The following is a 24,401-nucleotide window of genomic DNA, read 5'->3' on the forward strand; positions in this document are numbered from 1 at the left end:
AATGTGTGCTGCAGAGCTATACGTGTGTATAATGCGTGCTGCCGAGCTATACGTGTGTATAATGCGTGCTGCAGAGCTATACGTGTGTATAATGCGTGCTGCAGAGCTATACGTGTGTATAATGCGTGCTGCAGAGCTATACGTGTGTATAATGCGTGCTGCCGAGCTATACGTGTGTATAATGTGTGCTGCAGAGCTATACGTGTGTATAATGCGTGCTGCCGAGCTATACGTGTGTATAATGTGTGCTGCCGAGCTATACGTGTGTATAATGTGTGCTGCCGAGCTATACGTGTGTATAATGCGTGCTGCAGAGCTATACGTGTGTATAATGCGTGCTGCAGAGCTATACGTGTGTATAATGCGTGCTGCAGAGCTATTTGTGTGTATAATGCGTGCTGCAGAGCTATACATGTGTATAATGCATGCTGCAGAGCTATTTGTGTGTATAATGCGTGCTGCAGAACTATACGTGTGTATAATGCGTGCTGCCGAGCTATACGTGTGTATAATGTGTGCTGCAGAGCTATACGTGTGTATAATGTGTGCTGCAGAGCTATGTGTATATAATATGTGCGTACTGTAAAAGCGTTCTAGTGATCACTGACTAGTTCGGCAAATACTGGGGAATGTGACAGCACACACTACACAAGTTGGCATCATTTGGCTGCAGTCACATGGTGACAGTAGACCTTTGCCCCAAGCCTGGACAGCCCCTTTAAACTTGGTGAGTCTTCATTGTCTAAGAGGAGCAGACTTCTTATTAACCCTCTGTCTTCCTTTAGAACACTATGAAAGAAGACAATACCTAGACCATCAATGATGAAGACATCAACCCTTCCACATCCTTAAGCCACTGGGAAAGTTTTAATTACTGAAGAAGTTTTTTCCCTGTATTTGTTAGTGTCTTAACCTGGGTGTATCTATAGTCAGATGAGCCAGAATCTGCTTCTGTATAAATACTGATGTGTAATATTAATAGAATTACACAATGGGCCGTCTTCTGGTTCCGGTTACCTGCTACCAGCACCTCCCCGGTTTGTACTCACGTGTACAGTGTGCTTACCGATCATCACAGGAGTCCCCTCTGTCTGGAAGTGACTGACGAGATCCCGTCCCCTGGATGCCAGCTCAGTACCCTGACTGTGGAGGCAAAACAGAAGCTCAGTGACCCCGCCAGAGCTGTAAGCCCTCGAGTATCACACCGCCTGTCAGTAGGAAGTCCGCTATATAGCAGTAGGTTTACATGTGCTGGTCTGTCATTTCACTGTAACACAAGGGATTATTCAATATATTGGGGGCTAAATTTTATGCCATTATCTTCTGTAAAAACAGATACTTACGGTAACTATTATCCAAAAATGATCACCTCCCTCGTAACATGCTGCCTGGCTCTACTGCATATTACTACCAGAGACATCAAGCAGCGGCCAGACAAATCCCCAAGCCAAACCCGGGCTCGGCGGTTTAATATCCACCTTCCGGAATCCTTGTACTGCCTATACAGATAAACCGGCTGTTGGGTTGTATGGCCACATAACGGACATGCAGTGGCCTAATTTATAGAATAATCATTGTTTTAATTTGTATTTCATATATTAGTAGTATACAAGAAAATAAGCCCCTGTGTAATATCTAATCTTTCTCTCTCAATTCATAGGTACAAGCTAAATACAGTGAAGGTTCCCATTACTGAGATGGAAGGAGACAGTTGGTGCTTGTAAAATCCTTTGGAGGAGGAAGGGGCGAGAGGCGACACAGGCATTTGGCAGAGCGTTCTCCGGAAAGGTCGGGTACAGTTCACCATAGAACTTTACAAGCACCAGCTGTCACCTCCTATCTCAGTAATGGGAAAGCGGTATCCTCTGAAAACGGGTTTATGCTGTGAATTGAGAATGTTGAGAATAAACGATCAGTGGAGGAGAAAGAAGCAGATTCCTCTGATAAGATATATTACAAAGTTTCTTATTTTCACATATACTATTGATTTGTTGGGGAGATTATGTTTTTTCCCGTTTTGCTATCAATGCTCTGGATTAGCCCATTTTATGCCCAGGAGCTGAAAACCTGTGCAGATGAAAGCTAAACAGTTTGGATTATTATTATACAGGTTTCCTTCACTGACACAAGGTATGGCACGATCCGGCCTGGAGAGATGTATGTGCCAACACTGAATATGACTGGAGTAAATCCTGAGCGCTGACAACTATCTGGTCTGGGTATTCAGCCTCCGGTTGTCGACAAGACTGCTCCATTCGCTGACAGCAGATGCTTTAAAAATGGTGCTGCTATAGGAGCAATGAAGATGAAGAATAACAAGAGTCGGCCGGAATTTGGGACACTCACCTGACAAAGAGAATTTTGGATGTGACCCCGAGCAGCTGGTTGAGCACCAGCTGGACCTCTATGGAGCCGATCCACTGCCGGGATCCAACGAAGCTTGCGGGTTTATCTCCGACATCAAGCAGAGCCTGCGGAATAAAGACCAAATCCATCAAATGAACATACACACGCTGCACCGACAGCGGCCTCCACCACGTTACAACACTGCCGTCCTTATACAGAGCTGTACGAACACTGGTGGGGGTGCTGGCGACATCCTACATGGGCACGTGCCCAGATTTACCACTGCAGATGAGCAGCACATCACCAGGACAAGAGATGGCATCACGATTTCTGACCTTGGCAATGCCAAGATCGCTCTTTAAAGGGAACCTGTCAGCAGGATTGTGCCGAGTAACCTGCAGACACTGGCCGGTTGGCGATTGCTATCTTACCCATTTAAGAATAGGAAACAAAGTGCTCATAGAAAAGAAGGCAACTTTACAAGTCAAGCTCTTCGGGGAGATTTTCAATTATGTGTACTGCTTACTGCCTTGGGTGTTGGGCATACCTGCAGTCTATGAAAAGGTGGCTGATCTCTTAGAAAAGGAGCACAGCGCTTACAGGCTTTTAGCTACAGAGCTTGTAAGTGCTGCTCTGATGCGGACCTGAAGTCTAGAAGTTGTCGCTTGCTTGCAGCATTGGAAAGGACACAGTTTTCTTTGGTGGTCCCATGCCCCCAACCCAAACTGATCAATTAGAAACTGCAAATTAGCTGCGGCTAACAAGGGCCCACGGTGTGCTACTGAAGACAGAACATGGGACAAACCCTTCAATGCTATTGTACATATAGTGCGCAGCATTTTAAAAAAAATAAGAAAGTATCATCCCTGGCTTGTCAACCAGTGGTGCCAAGAGATCTCCATTTTGTATTTAAGCCCACCTCTGCAAAAAAATTTCCAGATTTCTCCAGTATAACATAGGTATCAACCATAAAAAGCATCTCAATCCAATTAGGTCTTAGGATGCGTCTACACCGTGCGGCTGACATCTCACTGGCACAGATCTCTGATATTAGCAGCCCTCAGTGTGCCCCCTGTGAGGGGCAGCGATGACCATTACCTGCTGAATCTCCCTGTGTGTCGGGATGGCTCTGTCACTGTAGCCTTGATAGATAAACCAGGAACAGATGGTCTGGAGCGATCGGTAGGCGCAGCCCCAGCCATTGTCATCCATACGGTCCTGCATGTAGTGATGGTAGCTATAGATTCCTTGTACCATGGAGATCTACAGAGAGAGGAAATATTAGTGGTAAAAACATGTGATCATTATTATCTCTTAACAACGACCATGTTTTTGTAGGCACATACACATAATCCTTTTGCTTAATGTCACAAACCTGTCAATAAATTGTTCGATTCCCTGCACCATAACCAGAGGGGAAATTCTGCCTTTCACAGTCCATCTTCAAATCAGTGTGATGTCTGCAGATCGAAAAGCTCTTTGGTCAAGATGAGGATCCATAGAAGGGTTGTCCGGGACTATAGGTACAAGTCTGCAGTCACTCTATGCAAATCCTGACGGCGCGCACAATGCGTGATGTCAGAATTCTCCAGTGCCGGGAACTGCGGGCACGTGACTGCAAGTGTGTGATTTGCATACATGCGGTCACACGCCAGCTAGACTTGCACGACCTTGCTCAATGCAAGTGTGTTGAGTGGGGCCGGACACATCTAGTCGGAATATGGCTGGAAGTGTGAAAATCGCAGTTACAGGCACATGAATGCCTGCTTCCAGCACAGCGAGTGACTACAGACTTGAACCGTAAGGCAGGGTAATCCCTTTAATACACCTCTCTAAGAAAGGGGTGTTCTAGTGTAAATAAATTATCACCAAGCCCCTGAAAAGATAATATGTTACATCGGTGTGTATCCCTTCTCCTGTGCCCCCCCATAGAATCATAGAATGTGAGAGTTGGAAGGGTCCTCCAGGGTCATCATGTCCAACCCCTGCTCAACGCAGGAGTCACTAAACCATCTCCGACAGGTGTCTGTCCAGCCTCTGTTTGAAGACTTCTATTGAAGGAGAACTCACCACCACTTGTTGCAGCCTGTTCTACTCATTGATCACCCTCATTGTTAAAAAGTTTTTTCTAATATCTAATCTGTATCTTCTTCCTTTCAGTTTCATTCCATTGCTTCTCGCGTTTCCATGTGCAAATGAGAATAACGATGATCCCTCTACACTGTGACAGCCCTTCAGATGTTTGTAGACAGCTATTACCTCTCCTCTCAGCCTTCTTTTTTGCAACTAAACATTCCCAGATCTTTTAACCGTTCCTCATTGGACATTTTTTTTGGAGACTGCTCACCATTATGTAGTTACATAGTTAAGTAGGTTGAAAAAAAAGACACAGGTCTATGAAGTTTAAACTTTCTCCACCAGTTGTACATTTTGTCAGTAAATTAACCATAACCCACAATGTCATGTTTATTGATGAAAACATTTAGCCCTTTTTAAAAATCTGTCAGTGTCTGCCATTACAACCTCTTGTGGGCGGCATTCCACAGTCTGACTGCTGTAACTGTAAAGAACCCTTTCCTGTTTAGCTGCCAGATTTGCCTTTCTTCCACCCCTAATGACCTAATCCTTAGTATGGTCCTTGGAAGGAATAAGCCACATGCCAGTGTTTTGTACTGAGCACAGATATATTGATACATGATTCAAATACGGTAAGTGTCCAAAAAAAAGGAAAATGCTAGACTCTCTAAACACCATTAACAAATGCACCATCTCTGACCACCTGAATAATTGTTGTCTAGAGATACAGAGCGATTCCAGCAATATGTAAATAAAATCAATAGTTTATTGAAATATATTTAAACAGAATAATAAAATAAACAATAAAGGGTGGGAATAAACCTCCAAAGGGGGATGCAAAAGAAGGCTGGGTCAGCTAATGGGGTCCTATAGGAATACATTCTGATATATGGCAGGTTGATGCAGTTAATATTTCATAGCATAAAGATCATTTTTAGGCTATGCGCACAAGTATAATGGGCCACTGTGGATATTTCCGCACCGGATTTGATAAATCTGCAGGTCAAAAACACTGCGTTTTTGCTGCAGATTTATCACGGATTTACCGCGGTTTTTCTGCGGATTTCACTGCGGTTTTACACCTGCGGTTTTCTATAGGAGCAGCTGTAAAACCTCTGCGGAATCCACAGAAAGTGACATGCTGCGGAATGTAAACCGCTGCGTTTCCGCGCCGTTTTTTCCGCAGCATGTGCACAACGTTTTTTGATTCCCATAGGTTTATATTGTAATGTAAACTCATGGGAAACTGCTGCGGACCCGCAGCATTTTCCGCATCGTGTGCACATAGCCTAAAGCTGTGTGCGGGGTTTCAATAAGATTAAAGTGATCAGTGTAATAACAAAATTCTACAGCCAGAGATCACAGCAAATCGCTTCCAGAAGAAGAGTTACGGGAAACGTCGTAGGGGTTGGGAAAGTGCGGCTCCCCGGGTCCTGCTGTTTGGGTCCTTTTATTTACGCCATCATTGTAGGTGATGTACTTTTCCCCTTTCAATTGTATATATGTGGTGCCTCTGGCATTTCAGGAAGCAACACTATATAAGGCAATTTGCTGTGACCCAGCTTTCTTTTGCATCCCCCCTTTGGAGGGTATTGCCACCCTGTATTGTTTATTTTATTATTCTGTGTAATTTTAAATATATTTCAATAAACTATTGATTTTATTTACACATTGCTGGAATCACTCTGTATCACGACAATTATTCAAGTGGTCAGAGATTGTGTACCGTATATACTCGAGTATAAGCCGAGATTTTCAGCCCCAAAAAATGGGCTGAAAGTGCCCCTCCCGGCTTATACTCGAGTCATGGTCGGCGGGTGAGGGGGAGCAATGGCTGTCAAATACTCACCTGCTCCCGGCGCTCCTGACGTGGTCCCTGCATGTCCCACGATCTTTGGGCGCGACAGCATCTAACCCTGTTCAGCGGTCACTGGTACCGCTCATTAAAGTAATGAATATGGACTCCACTCCCATAGGGGTGGAGTCGCATATTCATTACTGTAATGAGCGGTACCATGTGACCGCTCACTGCAGGAAGAAGCTGCCTCACCCGGAGACCGTGGGACATGAAGGGACCGCATCAGCAGCGCCGGGAGCAGGTGAGTATTTCATATTCACCTTTCCGCGTTCCACCGGCGCTCCGTCTTCCGCATCCTCTGCACTGACTGTTCAGGTCAGGCGTGATGACGTATTAGTGTGCGGGACGCCCTCTGCCTGAACAGTCAGCGCGGAGAGACGGGACGCTGAGGAGCAGCGACGAAAGGTGAGTATGTCATTTTTTTTTTAGTGCAGCAGAAGCAGCATTACATGTGGCATATTGTAATATGGAGCGTCTATGGGGCCACAAAAGAACTGCATGGAACATTATATGGGGCATATTTTAATATGGAGCATCTTATGGGGCCATCATGAACTGTATGGAGCATTATATGGAGCTCCTGATTCAATATGGATATTCAAAACACTACTGATGTCTCAATTAATTTTACTTTTATTGGTATCTATTTTTATTTTTGACATTTACCCGTAGCTGCTGCATTTTCCACCCTAGGCTTATACTTGAGTCAATAAGTTTTCCCAGTTTTTGTTGCAAAATTAGGGGTCTCGGCTTATACTCGGGTCAGCTTATACTCGAGTATATATGGTATTTGCTTATATTTATACATGTAAATGAGATTTCCTCCGTGTCGACTTTCTTCTAAGCTAAACAAGCCCAATTTTTCCAACCTCATATGGGAGGCCTCCATCCATTGTAATTATCTAGTTCCCGCCATTGAACTGACTCTAATTTCTGAATATCCTTTTTTAAACGTGGGGCCAAAAACTGGATCCCATATTCTGGTCGCTCTTTTCTGAACCCATTTTCCCACAAGATCGCTGGTAAGAGGAGTTTTATGAAGTGGTTGGTCAGCAGTTTTGCAGCCAGAGGAGAATGAGGAATATTCTGGAAATTGGTGGATAGTTGATATTTATGTAAATCAAAATATCCATTTAACTCAGAATTCCCTTCTTTTTCATGATACTCATACTCCTGTTAATGAAAGGTTTGACAAAAGGTAGAGCTATCCTTTAATGGCTGACATGTTCACTTTGCACCAGCTAGGAGAAAAAAGCCACTAAATGCAACGTATGCTAAATAAAGATAAAATCATGGAATAAAGAGAAGATTTATTTTGATAAACAACTGATGGAGGACCTCCTGCCCCCATGCATTAATGTGGGGAACCTCTGATTTTGGCAGTATCACCATCACAGATGAGTGCACTCTGCACAATACTCACAGTGCCGCCCTCCAGAGAGGGATGGTTTAGGTGGACATGTGGGTTTCGGAGATATCCATCTCTGTACGGCTCATCAGGAAAATGATAGGCGTTGGCTCTTCTGAAATATGGTCTGTCCAGGGGCAGGTTATACTGCCCATGTAATGCCTAAACGATAAGGAGCAAGTTAGATAACAAAGGGCGCACCCAACACCTCCTTCCATGGCACATGGTCCAATTCCCATAAAAGCAAACACCACCCAAGTTCTTTAAAACAATCACATGCTAATTATTTAGAGTGAGATGCAGATCCCACAGTGTCCCTCGCTCTCTGTGGGGGGGTTATTTTCTATGCATGCTCCGTTCACATACAGTGGTACAGCCGGCCCATGTAACATACACTGTGTGCAGAATTATTACGCAAGTTGTATTTTGATCACATGATACTTTTAATACATGTTGTCCTACTCCAAGATGTTCAGGCTTGAGAGCCAACTACCAATTAAGTAAATCAGGTGATGTGCATCTCTGTAATGAGGAGGGGTGTTGTCTAATGACACCAAAACCCTATATAAGGTGTGCTTAATTATTAGGCAACTTCCTTTTCTTTGGTAAAATGGTTCAGAAGAGAGGTTTGACGGGCTCTGAAAGGTCCAAAATTGTGAGATGTCTTGCAGAGGGATGCAACAGTCTTGAAATTGCCAAACTTTTGAAGCGTGATCACCGAACAATCAAGCGTTTCATGGCAAATAGCCAACAGGGTCGCAAGAAGTGTGCTGGGCAAAAAAGGCGCAAAATAACTGCCCATGAATTGAGGAAAATCAAGCGTGAAGCTGCCAAGATGCCATTTGCCACCAGTTTTGCCATATTTCAGAGCTGCAACATTACTGGAGTAACAAAATCACAAGGTGTGCGATACTCGGGGACATCGCCAAGGTAAGGAAGGCTGAAAAACGACCACCTTTGAACAAGAAACATAAGATCAAACGTCAAGACTGGGCCAAGAAATATCTTAAGACTGACTTTTCAAAGGTTTTATGGACTGATGAAATGAGAGTGACTCTTGATGGGCCAGATGGATGGGCCAGAGACTGGAACAGTAAAGGGCAGAGATCTCCACTCCGACACAGACGCCAGCAAGGTGGAGGTGGGGTACTGGTACGAACTGGTATCATCAAAGATCAACTTGTGGGACCTTTTCGGGTTTAGAATGGAGTGAAGCTCAACTCCCAGACCTACTGCCAGTTTCTGGAAGACTTCTTCAAGCAGTGGAACAGGAAGAAGTCGGTATCGTTCAAGAAAAACATGATTTTCATGCAGGACAATGCTCCATCACATGCCTCCAACCACTCCACAGTGTGGCTGGCCAGTAAAGGTCTCAAAGAAGAAAAAATAATGACATGGCCCCCTTGTTCACCTGATCTGAACCCCATAGAGAACCTGTGGTCCCTCATAAAATGTGAGGCTGTGGTGGCTGCTGCACACAATGTTGATCGTAAACAGATCAAGCAGCTGACAATCTATGGATGGAAGGCTGCTGAGTGTCATCATAAAGAAAGGTGGCTATATCGGTCACTAATTTTTGGGGGGTTTTGTTTTTGCATGTCAGAAATGTTTATTTCTAAATTTTGTGCAGTGATATTGGTTTACCTGGTGAAAATAAACAAGAGAGATGGGAATATATTTGGTTTTTATTAAGTTGCCTAATAATTCTGCACAGTAATAGTTACCTTCACAAACAGATATCCTCCTAAGATAGCCAAATCTAAAAAAAAAAAACACTAACTTCCAAAAATATTAAGCTTTGATATTTATGAGTCTTTTGGGTTGAGTGAGAACAGAGTTGTTGATCAATAATAAAAATAATCCTCTAAGACATAACTTGCCTAATAATTCTGCACACAGTGAATCACCGTTAGTGGGAACACGAACAATGGGTTCATGTGTTGGATATAAGGCATGTAATGTACAAAGAGAAATGCAGAATGAAATGGGGTCACATGGAACTATTGGGGAACATAATGGATCTAAATGGCTTTTTTATGTGGCACTGACTGAACGGCAAGTAAAAAAGTCGTGGCACAACTACAGACACTGATTACTGACGGGACAGACTAGATATACTCAGGAACCGGACCGGAGGTGGTTTTCTGAACGGGGGGAGAATATTGCTCCTTTTATTTTTTTTTTTAAACTGATCTGAGCCCTTTGAAAAAAATTAATTTTTTAGCTGCTGAACAACCTTTTGGTCATATGCAAAGGGGCTTTCAACCAGCGGTTTACACTGGAGCTGACCTACAGACCTAGCAAAGGTTACCTTGACTCGGGTTACTGAATTGGGATGTCACAACATGGAATCTGACATTGGTCAATGGCTTGTGCAATGCTAAGATTTCTAAAGCTTCTCACATAAGACAACCTTCCGTTATCAAGATGGTTCCTTGTGGGTCATGATAACGTGTGCTACATCTGTGCAGCCAACATACCTTTCTACAATCTTCTAGCTGAGAGTCTGCCACTCCTGCGGGGTAGACCACAGTGACAAGTTCTTCTCTCCCAGGTACCATGAAGTGAAATGGTTCTGCCACGCGAATGGCGGTCCCTTTCATATACTTAATCAGGCACTTCTCCATGTCAGCCAGCTGCTGTGTGAGCTTCTTCACGAGGATCTTCTGTGCCCTGGGCCCAGAAGAAAAGGAAAAAAAAGCACAAGATGTCTTCAGCTGTGCACACAAATGACTGCGGTATATGGATCAGTCGCCCCCCACTCCCTCTTAGCGGTGGCTTTTCCCCCCCTTCCGTGGTCTAGTAAGCCTCATATAGTATTGGACAGCATCAGAAAATTGTGCAAAAATCTGACCTGCCCCATTTCTCTTCTGCAGGGAGAGACACAGCCGAATCCACAGACAGGGTGATGGTCACCAGATGATGACACTGTGTGTTACATTTCAGAGTCGGGGCCACCGCTTTAGAAGTCGTTGACATCTCAAACATGGGGCTGAGATTTACCACTTGCTGTGGACAACAGACACATTGGAATCGCTCATCTAACATAGCGAGAAATAGAACAATCTCAACAAAATAAGGACTGTCATATATTTCAAGCAAAATGACCAAAAGTGTGCAGTCATTGGCCAAGTGTGACATGGGTACTCGTGTGGAGGACACCAATACAATTAATCTGTGGCTTTTCTGTGGCTTTTAAAATCTGGAACACGATAATTATTTTGCCTTGGGATTCCCCAGGAAGTGTTAATGAATAGTGATGAGCGAGTATACTCGTTGCTCGGGTTTTCCTGAGCATGCTCAGGTGACCTCCGAGTATTTATGACTGCTCGGGGATTTCGTTTTTATAGCGGCAGCTGAATGATTTTCAGCTATTAGCCAGGCTGAGTACATGTGGGGGTTGCCTGGTTGCTAGGGAATCCCCACATGTAATCAAGCAGGCTAGTAGCTGTAAATGATTCAGCTTCCACAATTAAAACTAAATCTCCGAGCAGTCATAAATACTCAGGAGGACACCCGAGCATGCTCAGGAAAACCCGAGCAACAAGTACACTCGTTCATCACTATTAATGAACAATACAATACACCATTCATAAGCATGGCAGGCAAAGTGTTAATGGATTCTGACGGGAATCGGGCATGCAAATCCTACCGAAATCCACAGAGTGTGAACACGGCTTAAGTATACTTTACTAACGCCAAAGATAGAGAAACACTTCATCCCTTGCTAAAAGGAAAGTCCACCTATATACTGGCACGTCAGACAATGCCATAGAGATATGTGAGTGATAGCCCTAAATAATGGGATGCAGAACTCTGCAGACCCCCTCCCCCCCCCCCCCCCAAGTTGGAAATCTCCCAAACGCTCCGTGTTGTACAACACAGCCTTCACGTTGAGAACGGATAGCGCCTCCATGGCATAGACAAGTCTGAAGATAAATTTCAGTGAAGTTTCTTTAAAAGTTTTTATAGCCTGAACTATTGCCATGTAGGTAATACAGACCAAATCTTTACTTTGCTTTTAGAAAACAGTTTGCACATTTCAGGGAAATCCATTGTAGAAACTATTCTGATGAGTTAGAGTGCAGCGAGGTGGGACATTGCACTTGCAGCTCTCCTACCTTCCCTCCACCCGGTGCCCAACTGCTGTCTATGACAAGTCACTCATATTTCCCTACCAAGATCTTTGCGCCATCAGTGCCTGCTGCTGCATGTGCTCAGATCAACTCGCTGGGTCTAGTAACGTCCTGAGGACCTTATTGCACATGGGCAGCACCAGGCGCGGGTGAGAGATCTCAGCAGGGAAAAGCGGGTGGTGAAATAAGAGGGACCTGTCAGAGACAAGAGACATATGGTGTGCAGGAAATAGGGAGAGAAGCAGTAGAGCTGCAAGTGCATTGTCCACCCAGTGCACTTGCAGCTCATCAGCATAATATTTCAATGTTGAATTTCTCTAAAACATCAAATCGGTTTTCTACCAAAAAAAATAATGATATGATTCATCAGCATTAACCACCTTAATATAGAGAAATCCTACAGAGAACTATGGAGTATGACGTCCCAAAAGTCAGAGACTGTAAACTATATTATAAAAATACAAACTTTTATTAAACAAGACAAAAAATTCAGTGTTTGGAAAGGAAAAATGGTAATGACACAATGCAAATGGGGCTGGTCCAGAGATGGGGGTGCTACCCTTGTGGATCTTGTCTGGCATGTTGGAACATTAGAGCAACAACTTTTACATCGGCGGATGGAGGTAGGGACTACCGGATAACTTGCTACATATCATGCAGGACCAGCTATGTGGTTTATTACGCGGTCCGTACATGTAATTTGATTTATGTCGGTCTGACCTCGCGTGAGGGTCCTGGAACACGTCAGGGACATCAGGGCGGCCAAGGATGCCACTGATGTCTCTGACTTAAAGACTATCCCACGACATTTCAAGCTGTGCCACAATTGTGACCCGGAAACACTCAAGATTAGGGGCATCGACCGGGTGCATTGTGGTGCCAGAGGCGGCTAGTTCAAAAAAGTTTTGGCGCAGCTGGAGTGTCGCTGGATAATCTCCCTTGGAACTGTCACCTCATGGGCTAAATGAGCAACTTTCGTTTTTTGCCCTTTTTATAACAACTGGGATGCAGCTTTGGGTTTCATGTACCCCACTTTCACTACGTTTATACATTTTTTGGTGCATTATGTCCTTCTCTGTCTTTCTTGTTTTTAGGTTGTTGCTGTTATTTATTTTTATTTTCAGATTTATTCATATTAATTTGTCAATTTTTTCATTTAAATTCAGTATGTGCAGTTGGATCCTCGCCAATAGTCTGCTTTTTATATTGAGGAGTGTGCCTGGACTCTCCTGAAACACCATCGTTTAGGATCGCATAGATAGGCACCTACCGTTGTGGCCAAAAGTATTGACACCCCTGCAATTCTGTCAGATAATACCAATTTTCTTCCAGAAAATGATTGCAAACACAAATTCTTTGTTATTATCTTCATTTAATTTGTCTTAACCCCTTAGTGACAGAGCCAAATTTTTAAAATCTGACCAGTGTAACTATGTAGTAATAACTCTGGAATGCATCAACAAATCCCAGTGAATTTGAGACTGTTTTTTCGTAACACATACTTTATGATAATTATAAATTTAGGTCGATATGTTTTGTGTTTATCTATAAAAAAATGTCAGAAATGTTATAAAAATGTTAAAAAATTAGCAATTTTTAAACTTTGAATGATTATCCCTTTAATCCAGATAGTCATACCCAAGCAAAACAATAAATAACATTTTCCACCCACATGTCGGCTTTACATCAGCACCATTTGTAAAATGTTGTTTTATTTTATTAGCATTTTAGGAGGTTTAAAAATGTAGCAGTAGTTTTTCATTTTTTCAAGGAAATTTACATAATGTGTTCTTTTATGGACCTATCCATATTTGAAGTGACATTAGAGGTCCCATATATTGGGAAAACCCCTAAAGTGATACCATTTTAAAAACCGCACCCACTGACATATTGAGAACTGCAGTCAGGTAGTTTATTAACCCTTCAGGTGCTTTTCAGGAATTAATACAAAGTGGCATGTCAGAAATGAAAATGTGTATTTTTACCACCTAAATGCCGCTAACTTCTGAACACGTTGCAACAGCCATCAGACTCTAAGGCCGCTATTTGGTCATGAATTGCCACCGCAAACATCAGGACCACAAAATCAAGATCTGAGGGTACCGATTGCAATAAAGATGAAGCCCCCACACTTTGTTAACCATTTAAATGATGTAGTCACTATTGACAGCAGCATCTAAGGGGTTAAACAGGTTTGGAAGGTGCAAAGACTAATCATGGCTGATGCAGAAAATTGTCAGCTATTGTGTGCAGCCGGCAGCTGCTGGATTGTTACCTGAATGGGGAGGCTATTCTCTTATATCTCAGGTCAGTTAAAAGGTGTATTGGCTGTCATTAAGGGGTTAAATGAAAAAACAAAAGAATTGTCCTAAAGCCAAATTGGATATAATTCCACACCAAACATAAAAAGGGGGTGGACAAAAGTATTGGCACTGTTCGAAAAATCATGTGATGCTTCTCTAATTTGTGTAATTAACAGCACCTGTAACTTACCTGTGGCACCTCACAGGTGTTGGCAATAACTAAATCACACTTGTAGCCAGTTGACATGGATTAAAGTTGACTCAACCTCTGTCCTGTGTCCTTGTGTGTACCACATTGAGCATGGAGAAAAGAAAGAAGACCAAAGAACTGTCTGAGGACTTGAGAAACCAAATTGTGAGGAAGCATGAGCAATCTCAAGGCTACAAGTCCATTTCCAAAGATCTGAATGTTCCTGTGTCTACCGTGCGCAGGGTCATCAAGAAGTTTAAAGCCCATGGCACTGTGGCTAACCTCCCTAGATGTGGACGGAAAAGAAAAATTGACAAGAGATTTCAGCGCAAGATTGTGCGGATGGTGGATAAAGAACCTCGACTAACATCCAAACAAGTTCAAGCTGCCCTGCAGTCCGAGGGTACAACAGTGTCAACCCGTACTATCCGTCGGCGTCTGAATGAAAAGGGACTGTATGGTAGGAGACCCAGGAAGACCCCACTTCTTACCCAGAGACATAAAAAAGCCAGGCTGGAGTTTGCCAAAACTAACCTGAAAAAGCCTAAAACGTTTTGGAAGAATGTTCTCTGGTCAGATGAGACAAAAGTAGAGCTTTTTGGGCAAAGGTATCAACATAGAGTTTACAGGAGAAAAAAAGAGGCATTCAAAGAAAAGAACACGGTCCCTAAAGTCAAACATGGCGGAGGTTCCCTGATGTTTTGGGGTTACTTTGCTGCCTCTGGCACTGGACTGCTTGACCGTGTGCATGGCATTATGAAGTCTGAAGACTACCAACAAATTTTGCAGCATAATGTAGGGCCCAGTGTGAGAAAGCAAGGTCGCCTTCAGAGGTCATGGGTCTTCCAGCAGGACAATGACCCAAAACACTTCAAAAAGTACTAGAAAATGGTTTGAGAGAAAGCACTGGAGACTTCTAAGGTGGCGAGCAATGAGTCCAGACCTGAATCCCATAGAACACCTGTGGAGAGATCTAAAAATGGCAGTTTGGAGAAGGCACCCTTCAAATATCAGGGACCTGGAGCAGTTTGCCAAAGAAGAATGGTCTAAAATTACAGCAGAGCATTGTAAGAAACTCATTGATGGTTACCGGAAGCGGTTGGTCGCAGTTATTTTGGCTAAGGGTATGTGTCCACCTTCAGGATGGCCGGCGGTATCGTCGGAGCGGCTTTGCCACTCTGCGGTAAGCCCCGCCCCCTTCTGGGACGCGATGATGCCGGATGTGTTCATAGCACACATCCGGCATCATCGCACCCATCGCATAGGGCCCTGTGCTATATCTTGCGGCGACGCAGCGTCGCCGCAAGATATACGGACATGCTGCGATCTGAAAAGACGCGCAGCATGTCCGGAGTCACAGGGCCGCCGCGTGCGTGTTACCACGCATAGTGGAGACAGGATTTCATTAAATCCCCTCCATTATGCTGTAACATCTGGACGCTGCGTGTCTGACGCTGCGGCTCTATGCAGCGTCAGACACGCAGCGTTTCCTGACCGTGGAAACATACCCTAAAGGTTGTGCAACCAAGTATTAGACTGAGGGTGCCAATACTTTTGTCTGGCCCATTTTTGGAGTTTGTGTGAAATGATCAATGTTTTGCTTTTTCCTTCATTCTCTTTTGTGTTTTCATTTAGGACAAATTAAATGAAGATAATAATACCAAAGAATTTGTATTTGCAATCATTTTCAGAAAGAAACTGAGTATTATCTGACAGAATTGCAGGGGTGTCAATACTTTTGGCCACAACTGTACGGTGAACAGAACGGACATTGGATGACCCATTATTAATTGACTAGATGGTGGCCCGATTCTAACGCATCGGGTATTCTAGAATATGTATGTATGTATGTACGTCGCGCTGTGAGTGGGGGTTAAATTCCGCGCCAATATTGCTGATTGGTCGAGCCCAGCTGGCCGATCAGCGAAGCGTGGTACAAATCTGGCGCCAATTCGCCAGACTGCGCCTGTTGCTGATTAGTTGTGCCCGGCCGGCCGTGACCAAAGCAATGTTTAAATCCCGTGCCAATATCGCTGAATGGTCACGCCCGGCCGGCCGCAACCAATCAGCGAAGCGTGGTTTAAATCCCGTGTCAATTCGTGGCTTGACTACGTCTGTTGCTGATTGGTCGCAGGATGTCGGGGCGCTGGATGTCGGGGGTTCGGGGTGCAGGATATAGTACAGCTACGTAGTATATAACACAGCCACGTAGTATGTAGCATATAACGCAGCCCACGCAGTATATAACACAGCCCACGCAGTATATAACAGCCCACGCAGTATATAACACAGCCCACGCAGTATATAACACAGCCCACGCAGTATATAACACAACCCACGCAGTATATAACATAGCCCACGTAGTATACAGCAGTGTGGGAACCATATCTCTGTTAAAAAAAGAATTAAAATAAAAAATAATTATATACTCACCCTCCGGCGTCCATCGATGCGCGCGAGCGGCGAGGCTGCCGCCAGCTTCCGTTCCCAGTGATGCATTGCAAAATTACCCAGATGACTTAGCGGTCTCGCTAACTTTTTACTATTGATGCTGCAGTATGGAGGGGGCACTGACTGCAGGGGAGTAGGGAGCTGCGATTTCACGGCCGGACTGTGCCCGTCGCTGATTGGGATTTCCGTGACAGACAGACAAACAGACAGACGGACGGAAGTGCCCCTTAGATGATTATATACAGGTCCTTCTCAAAAAATTAGCATATAGTGTTAAATTTCATTATTTACCATAATGTAATGATTACAATTAAACTTTCATATATTATAGATTCATTATCCACCAACTGAAATTTGTCAGGTCTTTTATTGTTTTAATACTGATGATTTTGACATACAACTCCTGATAACCCAAAAAACCTGTCTCAATAAATTAGCATATCAAGAAAAGGTTCTCTAAACGACCTATTACCCTAATCTTCTGAATCAACTAATTAACTCTAAACACATGCAAAAGATACCTGAGGCTTTTATAAACTCCCTGCCTGGTTCATTACTCAAAACCCCCATCATGGGTAAGACTAGCGACCTGACAGATGTCAAGAAGGCCATCATTGACACCCTCAAGCAAGAGGGTTAGGGTACCGTCACACAGTGCAATTTTGATCGCTACGACGGCACGATTCGTGACGTTCGAGCGATATAGTTACGAGATCGCAGTGTCTGACACGCTCCTGCGATCAGGGACCCCGCTGAGAATCGTACGTCGTAGCAGATCGTTTGAAACTTTCTTTCGTCGTCTAGTGTCCCGCTGTGGCGGCATGATTGCATGGTGTAACATATATCGTATACGATGTGCGCATAGTAACCAACGGCTTCTACATCGCACATACGTCATGAAATTATCGCTCCAGCGTCGTAGATTGCAAAGTGTGACAGCAGTCTACGACGCTGGAGCGATATTGTTACGACGCTGGAGCGTCACGGATCGTACCGTCGTAGCGATGAAAATTGCACTGTGTGACGGTACCCTAAGACCCAGAAAGAAATTTCTCAACAAATAGGCTGTTCCCAGAGTGCTGTATCAAGGCACCTCAATGGTAAGTCTGTTGGAAGGAAACAATGTGGCAGAAAACGCTGTACAACGAGAAGAGGAGACCGGACCCTGAGGAAGATTGTGGAGAAGGACCGATTCCAGACCTTGGGGAACCTGAGGAAGCAGTGGACTGAGTCTGGTGTGGAAACATCCAGAGCCACCGTGCACAGGCGTGTGCAGGAAATGGGCTACAGGTGCCGCATTCCCCAGGTAAAGCCACTTTTGAGCTACAGAGAAGCAGCACTGGACTGTTGCTAAGTGGTCCCAAGTACTTTTTTCTGATGAAAGCAAATTTTGCATGTCATTCGGAAATCAAGGTGCCAGAGTCTGGAGGAAGACTGGGGAGAAGGAAATGCCAAAATGCCTGAAGTCCAGTGTCAAGTACCCACAGTCAGTGATGGTGTGGGGTGCCATGTCAGCTGCTGGTGTTGGTCCACTGTGTTTCATCAAGGGCAGGCTCAATGCAGCTAGCTATCAGGAGATTTTGGAGCACTTCATGCTTCCATCGGCTGAAATGCTTTATGGAGATGAAGATTTCATTTTTCAGCACGACCTGGCACCTGCTCACAGTGCCAAAACCACTGGTAAATGGTTTACTGACCATGGTATTACTGTGCTCAATTGGCCTGCCAACTCTCCTGACCTGAACCCCATAGAGAATCTGTGGGATATTGTGAAGAGAAAGTTGAGAGACGCAAGACCCAACACTCTGGATGAGCTTAAGGCCGCTATTGAAGCATCCTGGGCCTCCATAACATCTCAGCAGTGTCACAGGCTGATTGCCTCCATGCCACGCCGCATTGAAGCAGTCATTTCTGCCAAAGGATTCCCGACCAAGTATTGAGTGCATAACTGAACATTATTATTTGTTGTTTTTTTTGTTTGTTATTAAAAAACACTTTTATTTGATTGGATGGGTGAAATATGCTAATTTATTGAGACAGGTTTTTTGGGTTATCAGGAGTTGTATGCCAAAATCATCAGTATTAAAACAATAAAAGACCTGACAAATTTCAGTTGGTGGATAATGAATCTATAATATATGAAAGTTTAATTGTAATCATTACATTATGGTAAATAATGAAATTTAACACTATATGCTAATTTTTTGAGAAGGACCTGTATATAGATGTTTTTCAATCTGGCTTGATTGTAATGCTTTGTATGCGGTTTTATATATCACCATTTCATTGTTTTGTACATTGTAACATAATTTAGCAACTTCACTTAGCACATCGGGTTTTGTCCACACTTGTTCCATCATTCAAGATGGCCACCACAGTGCGCGCATGCGCGATAGGTTCAGATCATGCCTGCATCTCCAAAGGTGTCCAATTGACTCGGCGCAGGTCCTCTGACGTCACAGGAAACTTTTCCTTGACCTGCTCCGGCGCCAGGACAGCCGGAAGTGATGTTAGTGCAGATCGCAACCCACCCCCCATGCGCTCCACAGAGCGGAGATCATTCCCATCGGGTGTGCAGGGAGTATTTATGGCCCATCAATGCACTGCAACACACACAAAGCCCCCCGAGGAAGCCATCAGCACGACACGTGCGGTGGGGTTCTTGACAGCGCACGCATCTCCTCCATGTCCCACCCACATGGGTAAGCACTATGTACGGCACTTTCTATAGACACTTGGCATTTTACTTACGGTATATTGATTTAAGATTAGTTATACGCATTTTTGTCCTCTCACTCTGGGCACTGCAGGCACTATACTCCCTACTGAACTTAGGCCAGATTTGCATGCATAGTTCATTTGGGTAATCACATCTGTGGTCTCTGGGTTACTTTAGCCTATAGTGCCTTTCCACTATTATCACTATCAACACCTGGTGCGGTGCCATTTTTGGCAGTACATGTTTGTTAGGTGCGGCGTTTTTGTAACTACCATTTTTCCATTCCAAACACTGAAGTTTTTATTGTCTTGTTTATATATCTGTTTAATAAAAGTTTGTATTTTTATAATATAGTTTACAGTCTCTGGTTTTTGGGACGTCATACTCCATAGTTCTCTGTAGGATTTATTTATGATGGGAGTTGTCCTGTTTTCTTGTTGCACTCCAGCATTCTTTCCGTATGGGGAATGATTGTATGTGTTCTGGAGATGTCGGTTTGTGTTAACCCTTAATATACATGCAATTAGTTTGGGGTATAAAATCCTGATGACACGTCCTCTTTAAGGAGAAAGTTTGTGAATCCCACGTAAACATCGGTAATACCGATAGCTTCTCAGTCAGCCTCATACCTTTTCCTGCAACCTTTTCTCTTTCTTTTTAGATTTGCGTCTAGAATCCTCATCATCAGTTCTGAAAAAGTGAAAACCACATCTGAATGGTGATGATCTGCTGGGTAACATTACTACACATAATACAGACATTCTGCTCACTGAATAAAGCTGAAGACATCTCTACACACGGAGCCGTCCGTCAGGTCACTGGGTGATGTGCTGACTCCGGTGTTCGGCCATATGTACAACGAAGTGCGGCAGACATGGAAAACCAAGGACTCAGACTGTAGCTTAGCGGATAGATTATTAAGCTCTGTCACCAAGGACTTCTTACAAGACGACTCTACATTAGGGAACAAGGGAAGACAGAGAGAGTGGAGAGAAATCACCTCACAGCCAGTCCCCAATAATTAGATACTACAAGCAACTACAGGAAACAGTGGTGTCCCTGACCGGCTCATGGAGGATCAGCACTTGGGTTTCTCTATAATTAACTATTTCATAACCATAGGGAATTTCTTTACTAGATCCACAAATGAAATAAAACCATACCATCAGCTTTAGTCAATGAGAATGACAGGCCCAGGTCGCCTCGTATCCTAAAAATTACTTCTGGAACTTCTGAGGTCACCTATAGAGTTAGGAGGAAAACCGATGGCCATATTATTACATAGCCACCAACACTTTTCTCATACAGACTTATTTTCATCAGCGTTTTGGGTCAGATTTTCATCACTGGGTCAGTTTTTATCATCAGTGAGAAATAAAAAATATAAATTTCAAAACATATTCTACCCGTTAGAATATTAAAGACAGGCAGCACACGCACTGCACATAGATGCCATCCATGTGCTGTCATTGATTTTCACAGACCCATACTTTTTCTTTTCTTTTTAAACACTGAGGAGCTTGATCTGTGACTTAAGGTACCTTCACACATAACGATATCGTTAACGATATCGTTGCTATTTGTGACGTAGCAACGATATCGTTAATTAAATCGTTATGTGTGACAGCGACCAACGATCAGGCCCCTGCTGGGAGATCGTTGGTCGCTGAATAAAGTCCAGAACTTTATTTCGTCGCTGGATCTCCCGTGGACATCGCTGGATCGGCGTGTGTGACACCGATCCAGCGATGTCTTCACTGGTAACCAGGGTAAACATCGGGTAACTAAGCGCAGGGCCGCGCTTAGTAACCCGATGTTTACCCTGGTTACCATGCTAAAAGTAAAAAAAAAACAAACAGTACATACTTACCTACCGCTGTCTGTCCTCCAGCGCTGTGCTCTGCTCTCCTCCTGTACTGGCTGTGAGCCGGAAAGCAGAGCGGTGACGTCACCGCTCTGCTTTCCGGCTCCCAGACAGTACAGGAGGAGAGCAGAGAAGCAGAGCACAGCGCTGGAGGACAGACGGCTGTAGGTAAGTATGTAGTGTTTTTTTTTTTTTACTTTTAGCATGGTAACCAGGGTAAACATCGGGTTACTAAGCGCGGCCCTGCGCTTAGTTACCCGATGTTTACCCTGGTTACCGACATCGTTGGTCGCTGGAGAGCGGTCTGTGTGACAGCTCTCCAGCGACCAAACAGCGACGCTGCAGCGATCCGGATCGTTGTCGGTATCGCTGCAGCGTCGCTTAATGTGAAGGGGCCTTTAGACTAAAAACAAACAGGTCTGTCATTTTTTTTTTTTTTTGGGAGGACCGAAAAATTAGCAAAAAAACAAACAAACAGACCACCAAACCCACAGATATATGAACATCCACATAGACTATAACCGGAGTGGCCTAACAAAACTCAGTGTTTTTGAAACGTGCGTCGAGGTGCCTGTGCACATTTTCTTCTCCCTTGTGTCTTATGCTGCCGTCACACTAGCAGTATTTGGTCAGTATTTTACATCAGTATTTGTAAGCCAAAACCAGGAGTGGAACAAATAGAGGAAAAGTATAATAGAAACATATGCACCACTTCTGTATTTATCACCCACCCCCGGTTTTTGCTTACAAATACTGCTTTAAAATACTCACCGAATATTGCTAGTATGACGGCGGCCTTAGTGGTAGAGTATGTCTTAAGGTATATGCATTATGTAGTGTTTCTATTACACCATGCAGTTGGTGTTCCTATTATTCAGGCATACATTGCCATGGAATTTCCTGTTATATAAGCAGGGATGTGGAGTCTGTAAGCCAAACCTCCAACTCTGACTCCAACAAAATGGGCTCCGACAGACTCCACAGCCCTGTCACAGGGCTGTGGAGTGGGTAAGCCAAACCTCCAACTTCTCAATTTCCATGACACCGACTCCACCAAAATGGGCTCCGACTCCACAGCCCTATATGGCCGGCTTCACACTCAGCGTATGAAAATACGGTCCGTATATTACGGCTGTAATACGCTGAAAAGTCCCGAAAATAGTGGTCCGTAGCTCCTCCGTAGGCAGGGTGTTTCAGCGTTTTTTGCGCATGGCATCCTCCGTATGTAATCCGTATGTCATCCGTACTGCGTGTTTTTGTCGCAGGCTTGCAAAACCGACATACGGATATACAAGGGATCCATGTGTTAAAAAAAAAAATAATATATATATATATATTAATATTTCATCCAGCGCGATATAGCAGAAAGCCGGTAATTCAATTACCGGCTTTTGCTTTCTCCTTCCTAAACCCGACATGATATGAGACCTGGTTTACATACAGTAAACCATCTCATATCACCATTTTTTTTGCATATTCCACACTACTAATGTCAGTAGTGTGTCTATGCAAAATTTGGCCGTTCTAGCTAGTAAATTAAGGGGTTAAATGGCAGAAAAAATTGGTGTGGGCTCCCGCACAATTTTCTCCGCCAGAGTAGTAAAGCCAGTGACTGAGGGCAGATATTAATAGCCTGGAGAGGGTCCACGGTTATTGGCCCCCCCCTGGCTAAAAACATCTGCCCCCAGCCACCCCAGAAAAGGCACATCTGGAAGATGCGCCTATTCTGGCACTTGGCCACTCTCTTCCCATTCCCGTGTAGTGGTGGGATATGGGGTAATGAAGGGTTAATGCCACCTTGCTATTGTAAGGTGACATTAAGCCAAATTAATAATGGAGAGGCGTCAATTATGACACCTATCCATTATTAATCCAATACTAGTAAAGGGTTAAAAAAATACACAAACACATTATTAAACATTATTTTCATGAAATAAAAACAAAGGTTGTTGTAATATTTTATTGAACGCCCAATCCAATCACTGAAGACCCTAGTTCTGTAACAAAAAAACATAATAAACCAACAATATCCTTACCTTCCGCAGATCTGTAAAGTCCAACGATGTAAATCCATCTGAAGGGGTTAAAATATTTTGCAGCCACGAGCTTTGCTAATGCAACATTGCTCATGTCTGCAAAACCCCGGAGAATGTAGGTAAAGTAGGTCATTGACCTATAATTACCTGCATTTGCGGTGAGGCGCCCTCTGCTGGTTGTTCCTAGATCGTGGGAACTTTCCTAGAAAGCTCCCAGGCTCGAGTTCATATGAGGACAACCAGCAGAGGGCGCCCTCTTATGATCTTAAAGGGAACCTGTCACCCCGAAAATCGCGGGTGAGGTAAGCCCACCGGCATCAGGGGCTTATCTACAGCATTCTGTAATGCTGTAGATAAGCCCCCGTTGTAACCTGAAAAAGGAGAAAAAGACATTAGATTATACTCACCCAGGGGCGGTCCCGCTGCTGGTCAGGTCGGATGGGCGTCTCTGGTCCGCTGCAGCGCCTCCTATCTTCTTTCCATGACGTCCTCTTCTGATCTTCAGCCACGGCTCCGGCGCAGGCGCACTTTGCTCTGCCCTGTTGAGGGCAGAGGATAGTACTGCAGTGCGCAGGCGCCGGAAAGGTCAGAGGCCCGGCGCCTGCGCACTGCAGTACTTTGTCTGCCCTCAACAGGGCAGAGCAAAGTACGCCTGCGCCGGAGCCGTGGCTGAAGATCAGAAGAGGACGTCATGGAAAGAAGATAGGAGGCGCCGCAGCGGACCAGAGACGCCCATCCGACCTGACCAGCAGCGGGACCGCCCCGGGGTGAGTATAATATAACGTCTTTTTCTCCCTTTTCAGGTTACATCGGGGGCTTATCTACAGCATTACAGAATGCTGTAGATAAGCCCCTGATGCCGGTGGGCTTACCTCACCCGCGATTTTCGGGGTGACAGGTTCCCTTTAAATATTTTAACCCCTTCAGATGGATTTACATCGTTGGACTTTACAGATCTGCGGAAGGTAAGGATATTGTTGGTTTATTATGTTTTTTTTGTTACAGAACGAGGGT

General features: G+C 44.2%; 1 protein-coding gene across 2 annotated transcripts in view; it reads right to left on the reverse strand.

Annotated features, from left to right (window-relative positions):
* The window catches only part of UFSP2 (UFM1 specific peptidase 2), a 47,082-nt gene that overhangs the window by 17,641 nt on the left and 5,040 nt on the right, over nt 1-24,401 (reverse strand). For both annotated transcript variants that reach the window (XM_069744332.1, XM_069744333.1), the window contains exons 2-10: nt 20,651-20,729; nt 20,258-20,441; nt 20,117-20,177; nt 10,543-10,697; nt 10,169-10,361; nt 7,704-7,850; nt 3,445-3,609; nt 2,347-2,471; nt 1,067-1,143 (exon numbers count right to left, since the gene is read on the reverse strand). In XM_069744332.1, coding sequence (XP_069600433.1) covers nt 1,067-1,143; nt 2,347-2,471; nt 3,445-3,609; nt 7,704-7,850; nt 10,169-10,361; nt 10,543-10,697; nt 20,117-20,177; nt 20,258-20,441; nt 20,651-20,729 — 1,186 coding nt within the window. The remainder of the gene's footprint in view (nt 1-1,066; nt 1,144-2,346; nt 2,472-3,444; nt 3,610-7,703; nt 7,851-10,168; nt 10,362-10,542; nt 10,698-20,116; nt 20,178-20,257; nt 20,442-20,650; nt 20,730-24,401) is intronic.

This window comes from Ranitomeya imitator, chromosome 1, assembly GCF_032444005.1.
Source record: "Ranitomeya imitator isolate aRanImi1 chromosome 1, aRanImi1.pri, whole genome shotgun sequence".
In the NCBI taxonomy this organism is placed as follows: domain Eukaryota; kingdom Metazoa; phylum Chordata; class Amphibia; order Anura; family Dendrobatidae; genus Ranitomeya; species Ranitomeya imitator.